Source organism: Lissotriton helveticus, chromosome 7, assembly GCF_964261635.1.
Source record: "Lissotriton helveticus chromosome 7, aLisHel1.1, whole genome shotgun sequence".
NCBI classification, from domain to species: Eukaryota; Metazoa; Chordata; class Amphibia; order Caudata; family Salamandridae; genus Lissotriton; species Lissotriton helveticus.
The window spans coordinates 1446314450-1446332408 of NC_136068.1; the positions used below are offsets into that span (position 1 = coordinate 1446314450).

Consider the following 17959-nt stretch of genomic DNA (forward strand, 5'->3'; position numbering starts at 1 on the left):
TCAGCTCTAGGCACAAAAATGGACGCCATGACATACAGGATGGACTGCATGGCGGAACGCCTGGACAAACACACCGAGAGGCATGAAATGGCGGAAAGGAGAATAACTGAGGTTGAGGAAGCGCAGACGGAACTAGATACTGCCAACAAACGGATGCACCACCTGATAAGAACCCTTCAGGACAAGACAGAGAATTTAGAGGCGCGTTCGCGACTCTGCAACCTCCGCATAACGGGCCTGCCGGAGTCCACACAGACTGGCAAGATGGAGCTCTTCATCGAGAAATTGCTCACTACTCTCCTGGGCGACGATGTGTTCGCGCCGATGTTTGTGGTAGAACGGGCGCATAGATCGTTAGCTCCCCAGCCGCGCCCGGGGATGCCCGCACGACCAATCATAGCTAAACTACTCAATTACCGGGATAGAGACATGGCACTTCGGCTTGCCCGTGCCAACGCGGACCTGCAGTATGAAGGATCGGCGATTTCTTTATTTCCTGACTTCACAGCCAGAGTGCAGGAGGCACGAAAACACTTTGCCCCACACAAGAAGCGTCTGCGGGAACTGGGACTAGACTATGCAATGTTGTACCCTGCTAAACTCCGTGTCAACAGACAGGGCCATTCCCACATCTTTACTGACCCTAACGAACTGCAGCAAGCACTGAAAAAATGGTCCCGAGAAAAACGGAATGCTACTCCGTAGCGTCTGGCCGAGGTGGAGCATAGTCGACTTGATGAACAAGAGTGACTCGGACCATTCTCCACTGGGATATTTGCCATGTGGGTGTCCACTTGTTGATTGCTGTGAATTTCTGTTGACCTGCGGAGCTGCTGATACTACAACTGTCTGCCCCGAGAACCATCGCCTTCCTGCAGATAAGTTGTTGTGCTCTTGCCGGAAGGGACTTGGCCCTTAAAAGTAGACTGATGTGGGTGAACTGGCATGCTATTTTTGGTGTACTACAGGGGCGTTGTGCGCTGCCGATTGGGGCGGCGGGGGGGGGACGTGTCCATCACTGGAGTGGGGAAAGAGTAGATGTATAACTGTGCCGGTTGTACTACATGTGGCGACTGGTGGGGGAGGGAGGGTGGCCTGATGTAACGCACTGATAACATAGTGAGTCAGGTGTTGTTTGGCGACTCTGGTCCCTGTGCGCTATGCCTTATTGAAGTTCTGGTCCTCATGCTTAGTTGTAGGATCTTGGTTGGGAATGGGTGGGGAATGGGTCGGCAAGGCCAGGTTGGGGAGGGTCTGCTGTGGGAGGGGGGTGGTGGATTGGGGAATGTTTTTGATGTAATGTTCTGTTCTATGCCTGCCAATACTGCCTGTGCTGAGATTGAGCCCACAGTCACTGCTTGCAGATCTCCCTTACCGTTCAAGTTTCTATCATGTGCCGGGCGACTGGCGCCCTTAAGCCCCCCTTGTCCTGCCTTTCCCGCGTTGATTATACTAGTCACTGTTTCGTACCATGGGACATGGGATGTTACCTGATGTCTACACGCTCTCGCAACTGGGATGTCTGATTCTGTTATGCAAACCGGTGATAACTGTGTAAATTCCCTGAGAATGTTGTCATGGAATGTGAGAGGGCTAAATGATTATCGGAAGCTTAGAAAAGTATTGAATTATCTCCGCAGGCACCACATAGATCTTGCCCTTATTCAAGTGACACACCTGCCACTTACGAGAAAAATGTTGACTACCAAGGGTCTTATAGGTAATAGTACGGCCGCAGGATTCACGACGCATTCCAGAGGGGTGATCACATGGGTCAATCCCAAGTCTAATTTACGATTGACGCCTCTCGAGGCAGACCCCGATGGCCGTTATTTAATTTCTAGATGCGTTGGGAAGGGACACGATCTCATTGGTGAATGTCTACGGCCCAAACTATGATGCCCCAGACTTTTATAGGGCTCTGGCCACCCGATGCAGGTCTCACACACATTCCAAGATGCTCTGGGGGCGTGACTTTAACTTTGTGTTCGACCCGGAGCTGGATAGATCCTATGGTCCCGCCAGACGACCATCGAACGCTGCCTTGACCATGCAGGCGGAACTTATCAAGCTCGATCTTATAGATGTCTGGAGAAGTAGAAATCCGGGGAGAGGCGGATTCTCGCACTACTCTGCCTATCATAATATTCATACCAGAATCGATTACTGGCTGGCTTCCCAAGCGGTCCTCCGCAGCATACGGGGGTGCGCAATTCTACCACGTACCCTTTCGGACCACTCGCCACTGCTCCTGATAATGGAAACACCTATAAAGAGAATCCCTCCTTTTACATGGCGGTTTCCCCCGTACTCTTTATTAGACGAGGTATTCAGAGGGGAATTGGCGGAGGAAATTGACAATTTCTTTGACACGAATGTTGGCTCTGTCGATAGTTTCCAGACTGTATGGGAGGCATTCAAGGTCTTTATTCGTGGTGTAGCCATGTCAAAGCACTCTAGTGTCCTTAAATCGATCAGGCAGCGGCTAAAACTCCTTGAAACCCAACTGTCGGCCCTTGAGTTGCTCCAACTTGCTGGGCCGGATGCGGACATTAATGATCTAATCAAACTGTTAATCACCGAATATAATGAGGAGGTGGACAGGGAGGTGCAACATATGGGCAAATACGCTACTGCGCGCTCGTATGGAGAGGGGGAGAGGCCCGGCTCTCTGCTGCCGAGAGTTATAAGTAGGGGTAGGAAGCCTCTAGTGATAAGCGAGTTGGAATCAACCTCGGGGTCAGTACTCACCGAAGAAGAAGAGATACTGTCAGAGTTTAGACATTACTACGCAGATTTATACAAATCGAGGTCCTCCCACATTGAGGAGGAAATAGATGACTATCTGAGCTATATTAAGATGTCTTTCCTGACCGACTCCCAGAGGGAATTTCTGATGATGCCAATTCAGAGGGAGGAAATTATGGACGCACTGGAAGGGATGTGCTCTGGTAGTGCCCCGGGTGCGGACGGGCTCACGGTGTGCTTTTATAAGGCCTTTAAAGACAAACTTGTCCCATACTTGTCGGCCCTCTTCGATGACATTTGCCTGGAGGGCTGCATGCCTGACTCTATGCGTGAAGCTCTGCTTGTCACGCTTCTCAAGCCTGGAAAATCGCCTAGGGAGTGCGGATCTTACAGGCCGTTGTCCCTGATTAATGTTGATGCCAAATTATACGCGAAGGTATTAGCCACCCGCCTAGCACTACTAGCTCCCGCGCTGGTTGCACCAGAGCAGGCCGGGTTTATACCCAACCGCAACCTTACCTATAATATTTGCACGGTACTGGGGACAATGCAGCATGTTCGTCAGGAGTCTAAAGCTATGGCCATCTTCCTAGACATGGAGAAAGCCTTTGACTTTGGAGTGGTCCTTCATGCTGCGAGTTCTCCGGAAATTAGGGCTGGGCGAACCTTTTCTACAGATGATTGGAGCGTTATACTACCTGCCCATGGCTAGATTGCGCATAGGTGATCGAGTCACGGAGGCCTTTCTAATCAGTAGAGGTACTAGACAGGGCTGCCAACTCTCCCCTTTGCTGTACGCTTTGGTGGCAGAACCCTTGGCCTGCGCACTACGGGAGTACCATAGCCACGAAGGCATTAACTTTCCCACATATAAGATCTGTATTTCTACATACGCCGACGATACCCTCTTGTATGTCCGGGACCCGGAAGTTAACCTCTCTTCAGTGTTGAGGGAGGTGGTTCGATTCGGTGCCCTCTCGGGTTTGAGGGTGAATTGGGCCAAGTCCGTGGCGTTCCCGTTGACCCCGGTTACACTGCCATTTGACATGGAGTACCCGCTGCAATGGACGACGGAGTCGGTCCGATATTTGGGAATCCAGCTCCATACAGACCCCGATGTTTTGATACGGGAGAATTATGGAGTTGCCTACGCTAAACTAGTGGAAGATGTGGATACATGGTGCAAACTTCCGCTGACATTAATGGGGCGGATTGCCCTCATGAAAATGGTGGTCCTACCCAGGTTCCTTTTCTTTTTCAGTACCATCCCTGTGGTCTTATCTAAGTCCTTTTTCAAAACCCTCACACAGACTCTTGTTAGGCTTGCATGAGGTGGAAAACAGCCCAGAGTGCGATGGCAGGTTCTGGTGCTCCCATATGAGCAGGGGGGGCTGGGCGCGCCAGACATGGAGCGATATTACCGAGTCACCCAGGCTACACACTTACATACATGGATACACGGAGACCCTAATATCCCGCATGTGATCCTAGAGCGCTTGTTCACAGACCCTTACCCTCCCCCGCCACAGTGTTTCAGCCAGTGGACCGCAGGGTGGGCATTCTGGACTCTATTAAGACCACGAAACATGCGTGGCACGCGCTGTTACGGGAACGGGGGCATGAGTTGCTGTATTCCCCTCTGATGCCGATAGAGTGGGCAGAGTGGCTCGCCCCGTTGACGGAGAAAGGGGTTGCACGCGCGCTGTCTCAGCTAGGAATCCAAACAATGGGAGATCTGTTTAAAGACGGAGTGCTGAAAACCTGGGAACAAACTGCTCCCCTGGATATTGGTACCACAATTCTGCAACGCTTTCAGTTTCATAGGGTACGCTCTGCGTTGAAGGACCTTTTAGGTCCAGACCAGGCGGAACCCCCGGAGATCCCAGAGCTAACGTATGTGATCAAATCGGCATCGTCACGCAAATTGATTACCAATTTATTTAAAGCAGGAACCACATTTAAAGACCCTTCTCCCTCGAAGGCCAGACTTGCGTGGCAGAGTGATCTGCGACTGCAGATTGGGGATGAAATGTGGCAGTACTGCTGTAACAGTACGAAGAAACTCTCTTAATGGTAGACACAGATTGATACACTTCAAATTTCAGCAACGCGTGTACTACACGCCAGAACGATTGCATAGATATGGGCTCCGGCAGTCTGCTGAATGCGAACGTTGTCGTACACCGGTGGCAGACTTCATGCTCATGGCGTGGCATTGCCCCGGCATTCACAAGTTTTGGACCGATGTGTTTATAGAAATGAGTCGGATACTGGATATGGAAATTCAAATTAGTCCCGCACTGGCGTTGCCTGGATACTCCAAGCCACTCCCTGTGGCAGTACGTCGCTTGTTCGATATGGTTTTTTTTGATGGCCAGACGAGTTGTGGCCCTGTGCTGGATGAGAGGTCCGTTGCCTACTAAGAACAGATGGGCAAGAGATGTGATGTACTGTTGCACACAATCACAGACTTACAGTGAACTTCTTCCCCCTGTGAGCAGACCGAAGAACTTCTGGGGGTTGTATCAGACCTATATGAACACGGGGGTGGTGTGGAGGTGGAGCGGGAGGGGTCCGACCATGACCAAGTTCCTCTGGAGGAGGTATTGGGCACTGACGGGTTAGTGTCTCCCTAAGCTGAACACATTGCATATAGAGGAGGAGGGAACAGCTACAGTTACATACTAGGAGTGGTGAGAGGACAGATCCCTTTACACTTTGCCCTGTTCACCCTAGCTCGTGGGTGGGGTGGCACAGGGGGGCTCTGGGAGGATGAGCACTGGTGGAGTTAGGTGGCTGCTATAATGGAGAAGGTGGGGCGGTCTAGGGGAGGGAGTCTGCATTGGCACTGTGTGGAAATCTACTTACGACGTTGTAGGGCAGGATAATGGGCAGGGAGGGGGGGTTCTCGTTTTCATCTAGTTGGGTTGGTGGGGGGGAAGTTTTGGGGTTAGTTCAGGGACTATTTTACAGGAAGGGCTCATGCTGGTATACATATAGGTCCCGATCTCACAACAGTGACTTGCAAACAGAGATTGCCTTGGGCACTGGGAGGCGGGATGGGAAGAGGATAACGGAGATACATGGACTTTACACTGTCCCAATATCATTATGTTATTGCTTGACGCCGGACCGCCGGGTTACCGGTAGATTGGCTGTGTATATCTCATGCTATCAACATGCTTTGATTGTTTATATTCTGCTGCCGGCCCCAGGGTTGTAGGCTACAAGCTGTGTGAGATGTATGTGCCCTAATAAAGGTTTTTGAATTAAAAAAAATTAAATAAAAAAAAGCTTCCCCCACTTTGGGAGGTCTGAACGAAGAAGGTCTCCAGAGATGCCATCTGGGCCTGCCGCTTTATTAGGTACAATACGCCTGATTGCATTTTCTACTACTTCTTCTGTGAATGGATAGTCATTAAGACTCCCCACTGTCTCTGGCCAACTTTGTAAGGTGCACTCACTTTGAGCGCCCTGAGGGCACGAATACAGTCTTGAGAAATGATCAAACCGCGTTTGGCCATCAAGATTGCATGTTATGAGGTCATTTTCCGGCCTATTCTTAGATCTTAGGATACTCCAGAAGCGGCCGGCTTCCCTCCGCTTACCAGCCTCCTTAAGTGCCTGCAGTACTGGTCCTCCCATTCATTCTTTGCTTCTAGGATGGCCTGCTTATACTCCTTCTTGGCTTGCTGGATCAGCACTAAGGACTTTAGCTTGACTGCCTTAACTAATTCAGTTTTCTTGAGACGGCATTTAGCTGTATACCAGCCCTCTTTACCGTTGGGCTTATTTGATTCATTCCTCCCCCCACCCTTGTTGTGGACTAAGAATAAATTGCCTAATTCTTTAATGGTGTCTTGGAAGATCACAGACACATTAGACGGATCAGGACATTCCATGTGGAGTAGGTCCAGTCTAGTCTGAGCTGCAATCAAGATGGCCGTGATATTCTGAACTTTCCCATCATCAGTGGCCACTTTACACCATTTCAGACGTCTCCCACAGTTAGATGGGATAACGTCTAGAGTAGACAATTTCTTTGGTGGGGGTACACAACTTTGTTCACTTACCCATAGGGAGTATAAACTCAGAGAGAGCAAGTTATGGTCACTATCTATAGTCTGGTGGACCTTCATATCCTGCATGAACTGCCAGAGCTTGAAGTTGAGGAGGATATAGTCAATTCTTGACGAGTGGTTGACCCTATTGTAGGTGTGAATCCCAGTTGGGTCTGAGGTGGTTCTACCATTTGCGGCCCTTAGGCCAAATTCCATGGCTAGTGAGTTCATCTGGGTAGCCCGTTGGGACCACCTCTTTATAGGTTTGATGGTGAGAGTAGGAATGCCCCTCCCAGCATCATCTTCGAAGATGTCAAGGATGTCCTCAGCCGCCAGGGGCTCAAAAGTACAGTTAAAGTCCCCGGCGACAAGGACATATGTGCTAGGGTTGCATTACCCAAGTTCACCTTCAAAGATATTGACTATGGGGGATACTGCCCCCCCTTCGTGCCTCGAGCATATATATTGAATATTTCCAACATCCTCCCTCTCCTTGCATCACTAACCGAGATCCTCAGGATGTCGGGGGAAATGCATGGCATTTGCTTAATACTGCAGCCTAACTGATACTGGTCCATATTAAGAGCCCACCTGACGGGCGACCTCTCCTGTCGAATTGGTTACTGCTGGCAGGAAAAAGGTAGGATAACCAACTTTATAGCAGGGCTCAAGGCTCCAGGTCTCCTGGAAAAGGCAGATGGTATGGGATTCAACCAATGCATTCCAGTCTGGCAGGTCTAGTTTTTTAGATATTCCCGCTATGTTCCAACTCAGGATCTTTATCGGAGGATTATCTACAACTATAGCTGAGGATAATTCTGTTTGGACTGGTGGCAAACTTGCCTGCGAGTCAGTGGAAAATATTTCTGAAGACGATGTGGTGACAATCTTCGCACTAGTTGTATTGCCCCCACTAAACAGAGGGACTGGCCAAAGTAAGCTCGATTCTTGGGAATCATTATAAGAGGCCAGGGTCAGCTGTAGCTGTCCCTGTCCCTAGCTCTTGGGGTTTGCCCTCTCTAGTGGTCTTACCAATACACCGTGTGTTTTGTGTATCCAACCCTGGACTATTAATGGGGCTAGTTAAACTGGTTGCAGAGATGAAATCAGAAATTTCCAAAGTCTCTTGCTGTTCTAAAATCGTCCTGCTGCAAGTATGCCAAAACCTACTAGTGCTGTTTACTATCAAGGCAGAGGGGCAGTAACGATCGTGTCAGAACCCATAAGCCATTCCAAATTGGTTAAAATTTCTGTTAGTGGCTGGCGCTAAATGGGTAGGATACTCGTTCAGATATTAGGAAAGGGCCCACCTTGCACCTCCCTCCAAAGTGGGCAATAGGTATCCCGATTGTGCTGCAAGTAGGTGGATTGCAAGTGGAAGTGGCTTAGGTCATAAGTGCTGATTCCACTGCTGTCCTGGCCAGGTTGTTGCCTGCATATAAACCTTGCAACACGCGCATCCCTGAAGTTTACAAGAATGCAATCTCCGGTGGTATCCTTAATCCTATTGCCCACCCAATATACCCTTCTCATAAGCAGAACCTGTCCCATCAAGTCCGCTAGGGAGCGCGCTATTCTTGTTCAGCCAATGAATGGATTTGTTTTTGAGTTCTTGATAAGTTTCTGTCTTGCCAGGCATTAGCCGTGGAACGCCAGTTAAGACCACTACATAAGGTAGGCATTTGGGCGGTAGGTTAACATGGCCTAGATTTTGGGGCGCAGGCGTAGCAAGGTCATTTGCTGGTTTTGAGGTGTTTTGTTTTGCTGTCTCCCTGCCCAACGCAGGAGGGCCTCCGGCTGAGTCTCCAGCCCCTTTGGCTATAGACTCGCTCGGAGCCTTCCTACCAGATTTGGCACTACTTTTTTGGGTTTCCTGCCACTGGACAGTTTACTGTAGGCGGGGGTGCAGAAATTACAACATTGGCTGCTGGTGCTGGTACAGGGATAATCACGGGATCTGCCAGGGAATTTAGTTTTGGGTCGTACTCATCCTGTCTAATCCTGGAATGGAGCTTAATTAATGCTTTTACAGAGAAGAAATTGTCTAGAGTGGCTTGGTCGAATCAGTCTAGCCTCTCTGCCAATACCTTTACCCTCTCCAGGATCGGAAGGATAACTGATTTTGTAATCTGCTCTACTTGGGCTATGAGAGGGATCTGAGATGTGCTATTTATGGTGGTGGATGGATTTTGGCTCAGGGATACCAGCTCAGGTGAATCGCGGCAGACTAAGCTGCCGTCAGAAGGATTGGCTCTTTGAGATACTTGTATAGGTTTTGCCAAGCTCCCCTGCCCTGTTGGTTTCTCATTCACACTGTGCGGCTTTAATTTAAATTTTTTAGAGGTTTGTGTGCGACCCCCCCCCCCCCCGCTTACCACTACCCACTCTTTTCCTTTTGGGACGAGCAGCATTCTGCCCTGTGATGTTCGCGGGCTTAGAGTGCATCATGGGACCCTGTGGAGGCTTGGTCTTACTAGCACTAGCTTGGGCCCCATCTACCAAAGCTGTCTGCGATGGAATCAAGGGGTCCGAGGGTTTTGTGGGCACCTCTCTCGTGACAGCATCAGAGGCTGCCCCCAAACCAGATGGACCCAGTAGAGGGCTACCACGCGGGACACCCTCTACACACGCTTTGGTATTTGCAGGAGAGACCGCCAACGCCAATGGCCCCAGGGAAGAGCGCTTGTAGTTCGATAGTTCGGTGGATATGCGTCGCTCAGTGATAGTGATTTCATGATCAAGAACCGAGAATGCTTGGGTAATAAATTGATCTAATGTGCCACTCACACAACCCCCTGCTCACCTTTCTTCCCTTTCCCGACCGTGTGGACATTGGCATATGCAACAAGGATGTTATAAAATGCAATAAATCCAGAAGTCATACGATATAAATGGCAGTTGGCAATAGTGCGCTTTTCAGAGTACCTCATGATGGCTGGGTCGGCTGGACGAAACGTTAGAGGGGTGGCCCAGCCCGGCCTCTCCTTGCCCCGGACGACCACAGACGGTCCCGCCCTTGTCCCGGGCATCTCCCGGGACGCTCCCGCGCAGCGGTTGCAGAGCCCGTCTAGATAACACGTGTGGTAGCTTGTGGGTGGGGCTGGCAGGCGGGCGCGGGACAAGGTGGTTCAGGTCAGGCAGGGACTCCTGGTACTTGGAGTCCCTGCGGCATCCAGCACAGACTCGCCCTCACCGCAGCAGCGCCGACCAAAGCACGGCAACAGTAGAAGCCCAAGTCCCCCGCAAAAGCCCAGCTCCAGAACAACGGAGCGCCACCCGCGAAGCGCCACCCGCGAAGCGGGTGCGGCGAGAGGTGATGGCAGGCAGGTAGGCGGTTACTCCCGTGGCATCCTCAAAGCATTAGGCAGTACAGTGTCTGCAGTATAGGTGGTGCAGAGATCTTTTGTGCATGTGGTGGCTTGTGGGCGGGGCTGGCAGGCGGGCGCGGGACCAGGTGGTTCAGGTCAGGCAGGGACTCCTGGTACTTGGAGTCCCTGCGGCGTCCAGTACAGACTCGCCCTCACCGTAGCAGCGCCGACCAAAGCACGGCAACAGCAGAAGCCCAAGTCCCCCGCAAAAGCCCGGCTCCAGAACAACGAAGCGGCGAGAGGTGATGGCAGGCAGTTAGGCGGTTACTCCTGTGGCGTCCTCACAGCATTAGGCAGTACAGTGTCCACAGTAATGACTTTTCCATCATGGCAATTCTATCAGTATCCATATAAATTTGCTATCAACATAACTCTCAAATAGGAGAAAGAAACTGCCTCTCCTACCCGGATTTGTTCATGTAGTTCAGTGCCTCCCACATGACATAGTAAAGGTTTTGCTTTCATTAACCTGTAAATCTAGCTTTCTCATGAAGATGATTTAATCATCAATTAGCCCTTGCAGTGCCCTCCGAGTTCTTCCAACTAACTGCCATTCGCATAAAGGAGTGAGTGTCTTTGGATCTTAGTGTAAGTGCAGATTTGACTCTATTGGTGTAAAATGAGAAAAGGATGGGGGCAAGAACACACCCTTGCCTCATTCCTCAAAATGTTTTGTATAGTCCCTATTCCTTCCATAAAGTAGACTTGCTATCACCACCGAGTAGTCATGTTTGGTGAATTACAGCGCTGTTGACAGGCATTTAAAGGTGGCTTCAAATTAGATTTACATTTTAAGATAGCTTGCAAAGAGCCAAAACACTTGGACCCTTGCGCCAAACATGTGCATGTAAAAGAAAGAAAATAGCAGCATTTGTTTCATGTTCAACTCAAATTATTCTCAATCACCCATGCCTTAAACTGACTTGATTTTGCACTTTGTCTCTAGGGTCTGCCTACCAGATTGTGGCACCTGGTAGCTTATTGAGGATCAAGCAAGAAACTGAACATTCCTCGAGTGGCTGTCATGACCCTAGGACAAAGGACCAGATGTCCAGTTTCACAGCTAGTGAGTAGCGATACTAAGATTTTGAAAGATTGGTGGGTAAATTTGAGAAATAGCCTGAAAGTTGTTCCTGACTTACTGTGCGATAATAGACTTGCTTTGTTTTAATTTTCTTATATGTATATGAGGTGTTTTTTTTAGCTTCCTAAATGGGGCTTTTTGTCATTGTCAATTAAGTTTGTTTATATGGGTTGAAAACCAAAACATACGAGAATGCAATCACTATCCATTTTATCTAAAGCAAAATCATTTTTTTAAACCTTAAAAAGTTTACACGCTTATCTAGAATTGTTAAAATGTTACTTACAGGTGTGTAGCTTTAGTTTGACTCAGTTTTACCAACCCAGTCAAAAAGCGAGGGACTGCAGAACAGGTCAAATGACCAGATAAAATTGACAGTTCTAAAAAAAAAAAACTGGTCTACAGCTTCAACATTAGCTGTTTATAGTAAGCGTCACTAAAGCTTCTCTCATTAATGATTACAACCCTCAATAGAATGAAAACGTGCAAGTTCATTTAGGCAGACACGTTGTAACAAAGGCAAAAGAAGGTAATTCTAAAAAGGGCCGTTCCTTAGGAAGCTGTAATATATGGAGGAAACTATACTTTTTAGTCGACTGTGTGGATAGTGCATTTACCACTGATGATAGATCGGCTCTAATCCAGGTGTTCTCACTTGGCACGTGAGAGTAGCAAAGTAGCAAAGTTAAGCAGTGATGGTTCACTGTATGAGTTGATGGGGCAACGACTCATGCATGGTAAATAGTGTTCAAGCACCAAAGTATAACTAGATAAAGCTCTTTTATTTACATGAAGAAGCAGCTAGGATCGGACCAACAGGAAAACCAGAAGGAGCTAGCATCTTCTGTAGCAATGACAGCTCAACGGTTTTAAGGTGCGTTTGTGTTGTCTGTTAGGTGGGCCATTGTGGCCACTCTTCTGCTTTGTGGCTGCTTGGATTGGTTTAGGAAACCTCTGGACATATTGAATCTTTTACTATGTTTGTAAACTGCCTTTTGATGCTGTAGCCATTTGGGGAGGGGAGGGGGGGCAAGAGTAAAATAAGGAATCAATCTTTGCCCTGGTCTGCCTTGCCGACTGTTTCATTGGCTTTGGCTGCTTCTGCGTCTCGGTGACCCGGTCAGTGATAACCAGAGAACCAGCCATTGGTGTCTCACACGAGACAGTTCAGGTATCCCAGTTAGTGGCCCAACAAGTTTTTAGTTATTAGCAAAGCTGCCAGTTGAACGGTAGGTGAGGACCTAGTATGAATTGCTCTTTGATGCACCTATGTTTGAGGCCCTACCTCAGAAAATGTCCAGTTGAGAGGGCACATGTAGGACTCTGGCACCCACTAGTCCCCAAGCCTTCACCATTTTCCACTAGGAACTGGACCTTAGGAGGAGGCATCAACCATGATTACAAACAAATATGTCTCTTTACCCGTAAAGGCCAGGGAGATGATTCCAGTGGTTCTGGAATTAAGACGAACTCCTCCAGCAAAGGGAATTGGGCTCCACTCTGGGTGTCAAGGTAAGACCTTAAGGCCCCTTTGTGACCGGGGAAGGGGTTAATACAGGCACTGTAAGAGTCCTGGGTTGGCTTTGGATGGTAAACTTGAAGGAAAGATTCAGATCCTTGACACGCACAGTGCTTTGTATGTTCTTCTCAAGGCAAGTGTTGGGGGGCAGGGGGGCGGTGGGGAGGGTGGTTGTTCAATCCCATGCAATGTGTTTGCTGTGAGCCGGTCCAGAGTCCCCCGGATTTCCAAATACTGTCTCAAGGGATCCGGTATTTATCTGCCATAACAGGCTGTATAAAGCCCATTCTGCTGCCTTTCTCACTTGACCCACTCCTAGAGATCTACATGATTCTTCTTGTCATGTGTGTTTTACACACTTCCATAGCAGAGCTTTTGATGGGCAAAGTGGTATTAGTGCCTCTTGCTCACAGCAAGAAAGGGTAAGTGGCTTTCGCTCTAGTAGAGGGAATCTATCCTAAAGAAAAGGGACGCCTCCACTCACCAGCAAGGGCACTACTATTGGTCTCTTAAGTGGTCTGTGCCTTTACCAGAAGTCTGTCTTCTAATATTCATTCCCAGACTCTCACATTTCCTTGCTTGGGTCCTCAGAATGGTTGCATACCCCTTGGTGTTCCACTTCTTGCAATCAGGAACAGTTCCCTCCCAGCACCCCTTGTGGTTTCCTTCCAGAGTACCGCAATGTACTGTTAAAGCTCTTCTACGATTCCCCTATAGGAACGACAACCCCTCCCTCACTGGAAACAAATGCTCTCCTCCTAGTCTCTTCACGAGCTGCCTCTATTTTAGAACTGTCTAGCTGGAACAAGTTGACAGATATCTGGGTGATAGATGGACTCTCCGAGTGTGAAGTTGAAAGCCAGAGAACCCAGTGGCCCCTCTACCTTGAATTAAGATGCAGTCCGCTCAATCTTTGGCACAGTTCCTTAGACCATAGAATCAGCTCAGGGAGGAGGTCCCCCCAAAGAGCAGGAGGATACTGACATAGCAGTGAGGGCCAATTTGAAAGGCAAACAGAGCATATTTGGCCTCATTTATAGCTTCCGAGTATATGGTGTTGCCCAGGACTAAGAGCAGAGCAGTTACTACAAGAGGATACTATTGTTTTCACATTGAATAATTATTTTGAAATACTGAACAGTAGTTGTCAAGCTTTTTTCCAGATCTTTGAAGTGATGGGAACCACCTTTCAATGTCGAATGTGAGATTGCATAAGTTCTCTACTTACCAGGATGTTTGGCACTTGGTTTGCGATGGAAGTTTTTCCTATCTTAGCTTCCTTGCCTGTACAATAGAAGAGGGTAACGATTCAAGGCCATGCTCAAAGGAGGTGTTGTGAAGGCTGAGTTTAATTAGTTAATTAGAGAATAACAATGTTGATGGAATATCAGAAAAGATGGCGTCGAACCCAAGTTGCTACTTTTGTTTTAAAGGAAATTGAAAAACCTGCACAATATAATATAACCCAAACAGTAAAAACACACAACACAAATACGAACAAAACAAACGCAGTTTCAACACATGCAATCCAGATCGAAATCAAAATATGGTTTATTGATCATTACCATGACCACAGTTACTGTGAGGGTCTTATTTAAGGTCATAAGAAACAAAAAACAATGTGCTACTATTGAATAGGACCTGACGGTACTGATTTCTACTCACAAATTAGGACTCTCACTGTACTGGCTTGGACTTTCCTGAGTGAGCTTAACATGTTTTGCTACCTAGGTACATAACCATTCTTTCTCAAAGGATGCATAAGGATCTGAATACCTTGTCTGCCTATTAAAATGTTATGTCTCTTTCTATGTTATTCACTATATCAACTGATCACTTGTAACTTTACGACCCAGATACTATAGTGTGAATGCAACCAGTAAAGATCTTGAAGTTGACATTAACATGTTAATATCAGGGCCCTTAGTTTTCGTCCAGGAAGCTGTTTTTGTCTCCCAGGTTAAGGTTAGAGTTCCACAGTACCTATAAAGGTAACTAAGTCGACATTGGTTTTGGCTAGCAATCTCAGTAGTAAGCCTGGGGTGGTGGGAGAGACTAAATTCAGATGGTTGGATCGGACCACTCTGAGACCTGAAGGGGGTGGCAGATATGTTCCCACAAGGGTAAAGGAACACACAAGGATCAGTCTGAACATTCTTGAAGCTCTGGATCTGGCGAATCTAGAAAGCCAATAGTTACTGCACTTCTGCAAAATCAGTTAGAGGACACTTCTTCAGACACTTAGGCCAGTATAGCTGATAACTGGGCAATTGATAATGCAATGTAGGAGGAAACGTAGTGGGTGCTGGGAAGTGTAAAGTGTCTGGGCAGGCGTCCACAAATACTAAGCTGGCCCGTTTTAGCATGAGGGAGTGTGGTGCTCGACACAGTGTTTCTGGACTACTTGGTCTGGCCAAGAGGTACCACAACAGCAAACCGGGCAGTCCAGCAGACCTTCTGCAACGTGTCTGACTTAGTCTTAGCCTAGAGGAAATGGGCATCCCCAAGTCTGCATTTATCATCATATTCAGCTATAAAATAGCCATAAGGTCTGCATTCATAAAAACACCCATTTAGGGTTCATGCATGGTTGGGTGAAGTGAGAGTCTTCAATGATCTGCTCCCATCATGTACTGCAGCACTCCTAGCTATGTTTCCTCAAATAGAGAAATTGCTCTGTCTCGTCCAACCAATCCCTTCTTGTATGTATGTGGCATTTGTATAGCACAAACCCAGATAAAAAGGTAATGAAGCACTGTACAGGGTCAGAACTTTGTAGTTTGGCTGAACAGCACCCGTCTGGCAGTCCATGTAAACACAAAGATGTCTATGATCAGATATGCTTGTACTACAGATGAGAATATTTTCACATGTTCGCCTTTCGATGATGATCAATGCAGAGGTTATATTCCAGATAATGTGACTGTCACTAAAAAATGTATACAATAATCAAATGGGTCACTGTCACCAGGTGCCACTGATTCTAGTACGCAAGGAGCAGATGCAACTACTATTCCTCAATACTACAGTTATGCTGCTACCAACCTTAAATTAAAAAATGGGGAGAACACTTTGAGACATTACTGGGGGGAGACACGTTTAGGATGTCCTTTGTCTCGGGTACCTCATACCTACCCAAAACTTTAAAATGTGTCCAAACATATGGGGACAAAGTAATCAATTGTCAAATGGGATACCTGCTGCATATAATTGGGGCTTTGGCCCGCTCAGTATTGTTTCAATACATTCAGAAGAGCCATTTTTATAAAAAAATAATATATAAATATAATAATCAAACTGTCTCTCCTCTTTGTTCAATAGGAGATTGGCGACTGGGCAAGAATAGAGACCAAGACTCAAAGAAAACCACTGAGAAACTACACCTGAGGCAAGCCTCTGGGAAAACCAAAGAAAATAAACCTGAGTGTTACATTGAAGAAAAGATCTTTGAGAAGACTAACAAACCATCGATACAACAGCCAATTAATCTGACAAAATACCATCTAGACAAATCACAACTGGAGCAATCACATGAGTATGCACGTTTTTTCAGCCGACCCATGAACCTTGCTGTACCACCCAAGCAGCACCCAATAGAAAGGCGTTTTAAATGCAATGCTTGTGACAAGAGCTTCACAAAAAGTGCCTTGCTGGTAATTCATCTGCGGACACACAGTGGCGAGAAATCCTACCCCTGCAATGAATGCGACAGAAGCTTTGGTGACAGCGCCAACCTCACCCGCCACCAAAAGACGCACAGGTTGGCACGCCCTTTCAAGTGTACAGAGTGTGAGAAGAGCTTTATGAACAGCTCCAAGCTTAAGATTCACCTCCGGAACCACACTGGGGAACGGCCATACCAGTGCACAGCTTGCAACAAAACCTTCACCACTTACACACACCTCACTCTGCACCTCAAGACCCACACAGTAGAAAGGTTGTACCAGTGTAAAATTTGCCAGAAAAGTTTCATCAACAACTCACGTCTGGTGATTCACCAACGGACTCACACTGGGGAGAGGCCTTATAAGTGCACAGAATGTGAAAAGAGTTTCAGTGATAAACCAAGCCTAAAGCTACACCACCGAACACACACAGGCGAGAGGCCCTACCGTTGCAAGCAGTGCGGTAAGGGATTCAGCAGTAGCTCCAATCTGATTCGGCACCAGCGAACCCATACAGGCCTCAAGCCCTACAAATGCTTGGCCTGTGGAAAGAGCTTCTGTCAGAGCTCAGACCTCACTCAGCATGTTAGGACCCATACTGGTGAGAGGCCATATAAGTGCACAGTGTGTGACAAGAGCTACCACCACACATCAGCCCTGAGCCAGCACAAGAAGACCCATCGAGGAATGACAGGTTCCATAATCCAAGTTGTTGTCACCTAGGCCCTGATCTAAGGCATGCACCGAATAGGCATTTACATAGATAACTATTTAGAAATTGCTTGAGGGTTTCTAAAATCCCAGGATAAAGATTGTAAGTTGTGAAGATAAACAGAGCTGGACTATTCTTTAACTGGTATTACTGGAGGGGGAACGTGATCTGCTGCCCTATGGAATATAGATAGTCTTGAGAAGACAAAAAATGCAAGATTTTCAAAGTTACTTTTGAATGCATCTAAACTACCTTCAGCACAGTCTTTCCTCATGGCCAATCAAAGCATGATCCGTGTCAGAAAGGGCTGGCTTATTAGGAAAGAGCCTGCAGAACACCTCTTCGGGCCGTGTGTATGTCATACTGTAATCATGGGGTATTGTGGTATTAATGATAATGGGACAATTTTGTTTTAGAACTTTCCCACCACCCCCTTCCCCCCTTTTCGAAAATGCTAGCTTAGGCTTGTAAGATTGTAACAGGGAAAAGGGTTATGGAGTTGGCACTACACCATGTTTTTCCAGGCAGAATCAAACGCCACAAGAAATAGACTGCATCGAAACCCTCCTCTGCTCTCAGTATTGAGGTGTTTGTCCCATTGTTTGTCCTTTTTAATGTTCGTAGCACTTAACCCTTTAGTGCTTACCTGTAGATCTGGTCCCTGCATCAGGAAGACCACAAATACTTCTCAAACCTATTGAGTCATGATTTGTTATTCGTCTTACCCCCAGGTAAAATCACCTTAAAGGGTGAATTTGACTTCCTCTTTTGGGGGTTCGTGTCATATGTATCAGTTTCTAGA

The 17959-nt window shown here is 47.5% G+C and overlaps 1 protein-coding gene across 1 annotated transcript in view; it reads left to right on the forward strand.

Annotated features, from left to right (window-relative positions):
• The window catches only part of LOC144769520 (uncharacterized), a 270191-nt gene extending 252876 nt beyond the window's left edge, over window positions 1-17315 (forward strand). Inside the window, exons 14-15 of the mRNA XM_078653661.1 lie at window positions 11124-11243; window positions 16102-17315. Of these exons, the coding sequence (XP_078509787.1) occupies window positions 11124-11243; window positions 16102-17168 (1187 nt within the window). The 3' untranslated portion in view covers window positions 17169-17315. The remainder of the gene's footprint in view (window positions 1-11123; window positions 11244-16101) is intronic.
• Window positions 17316-17959: the final 644 nt, after the last annotated feature.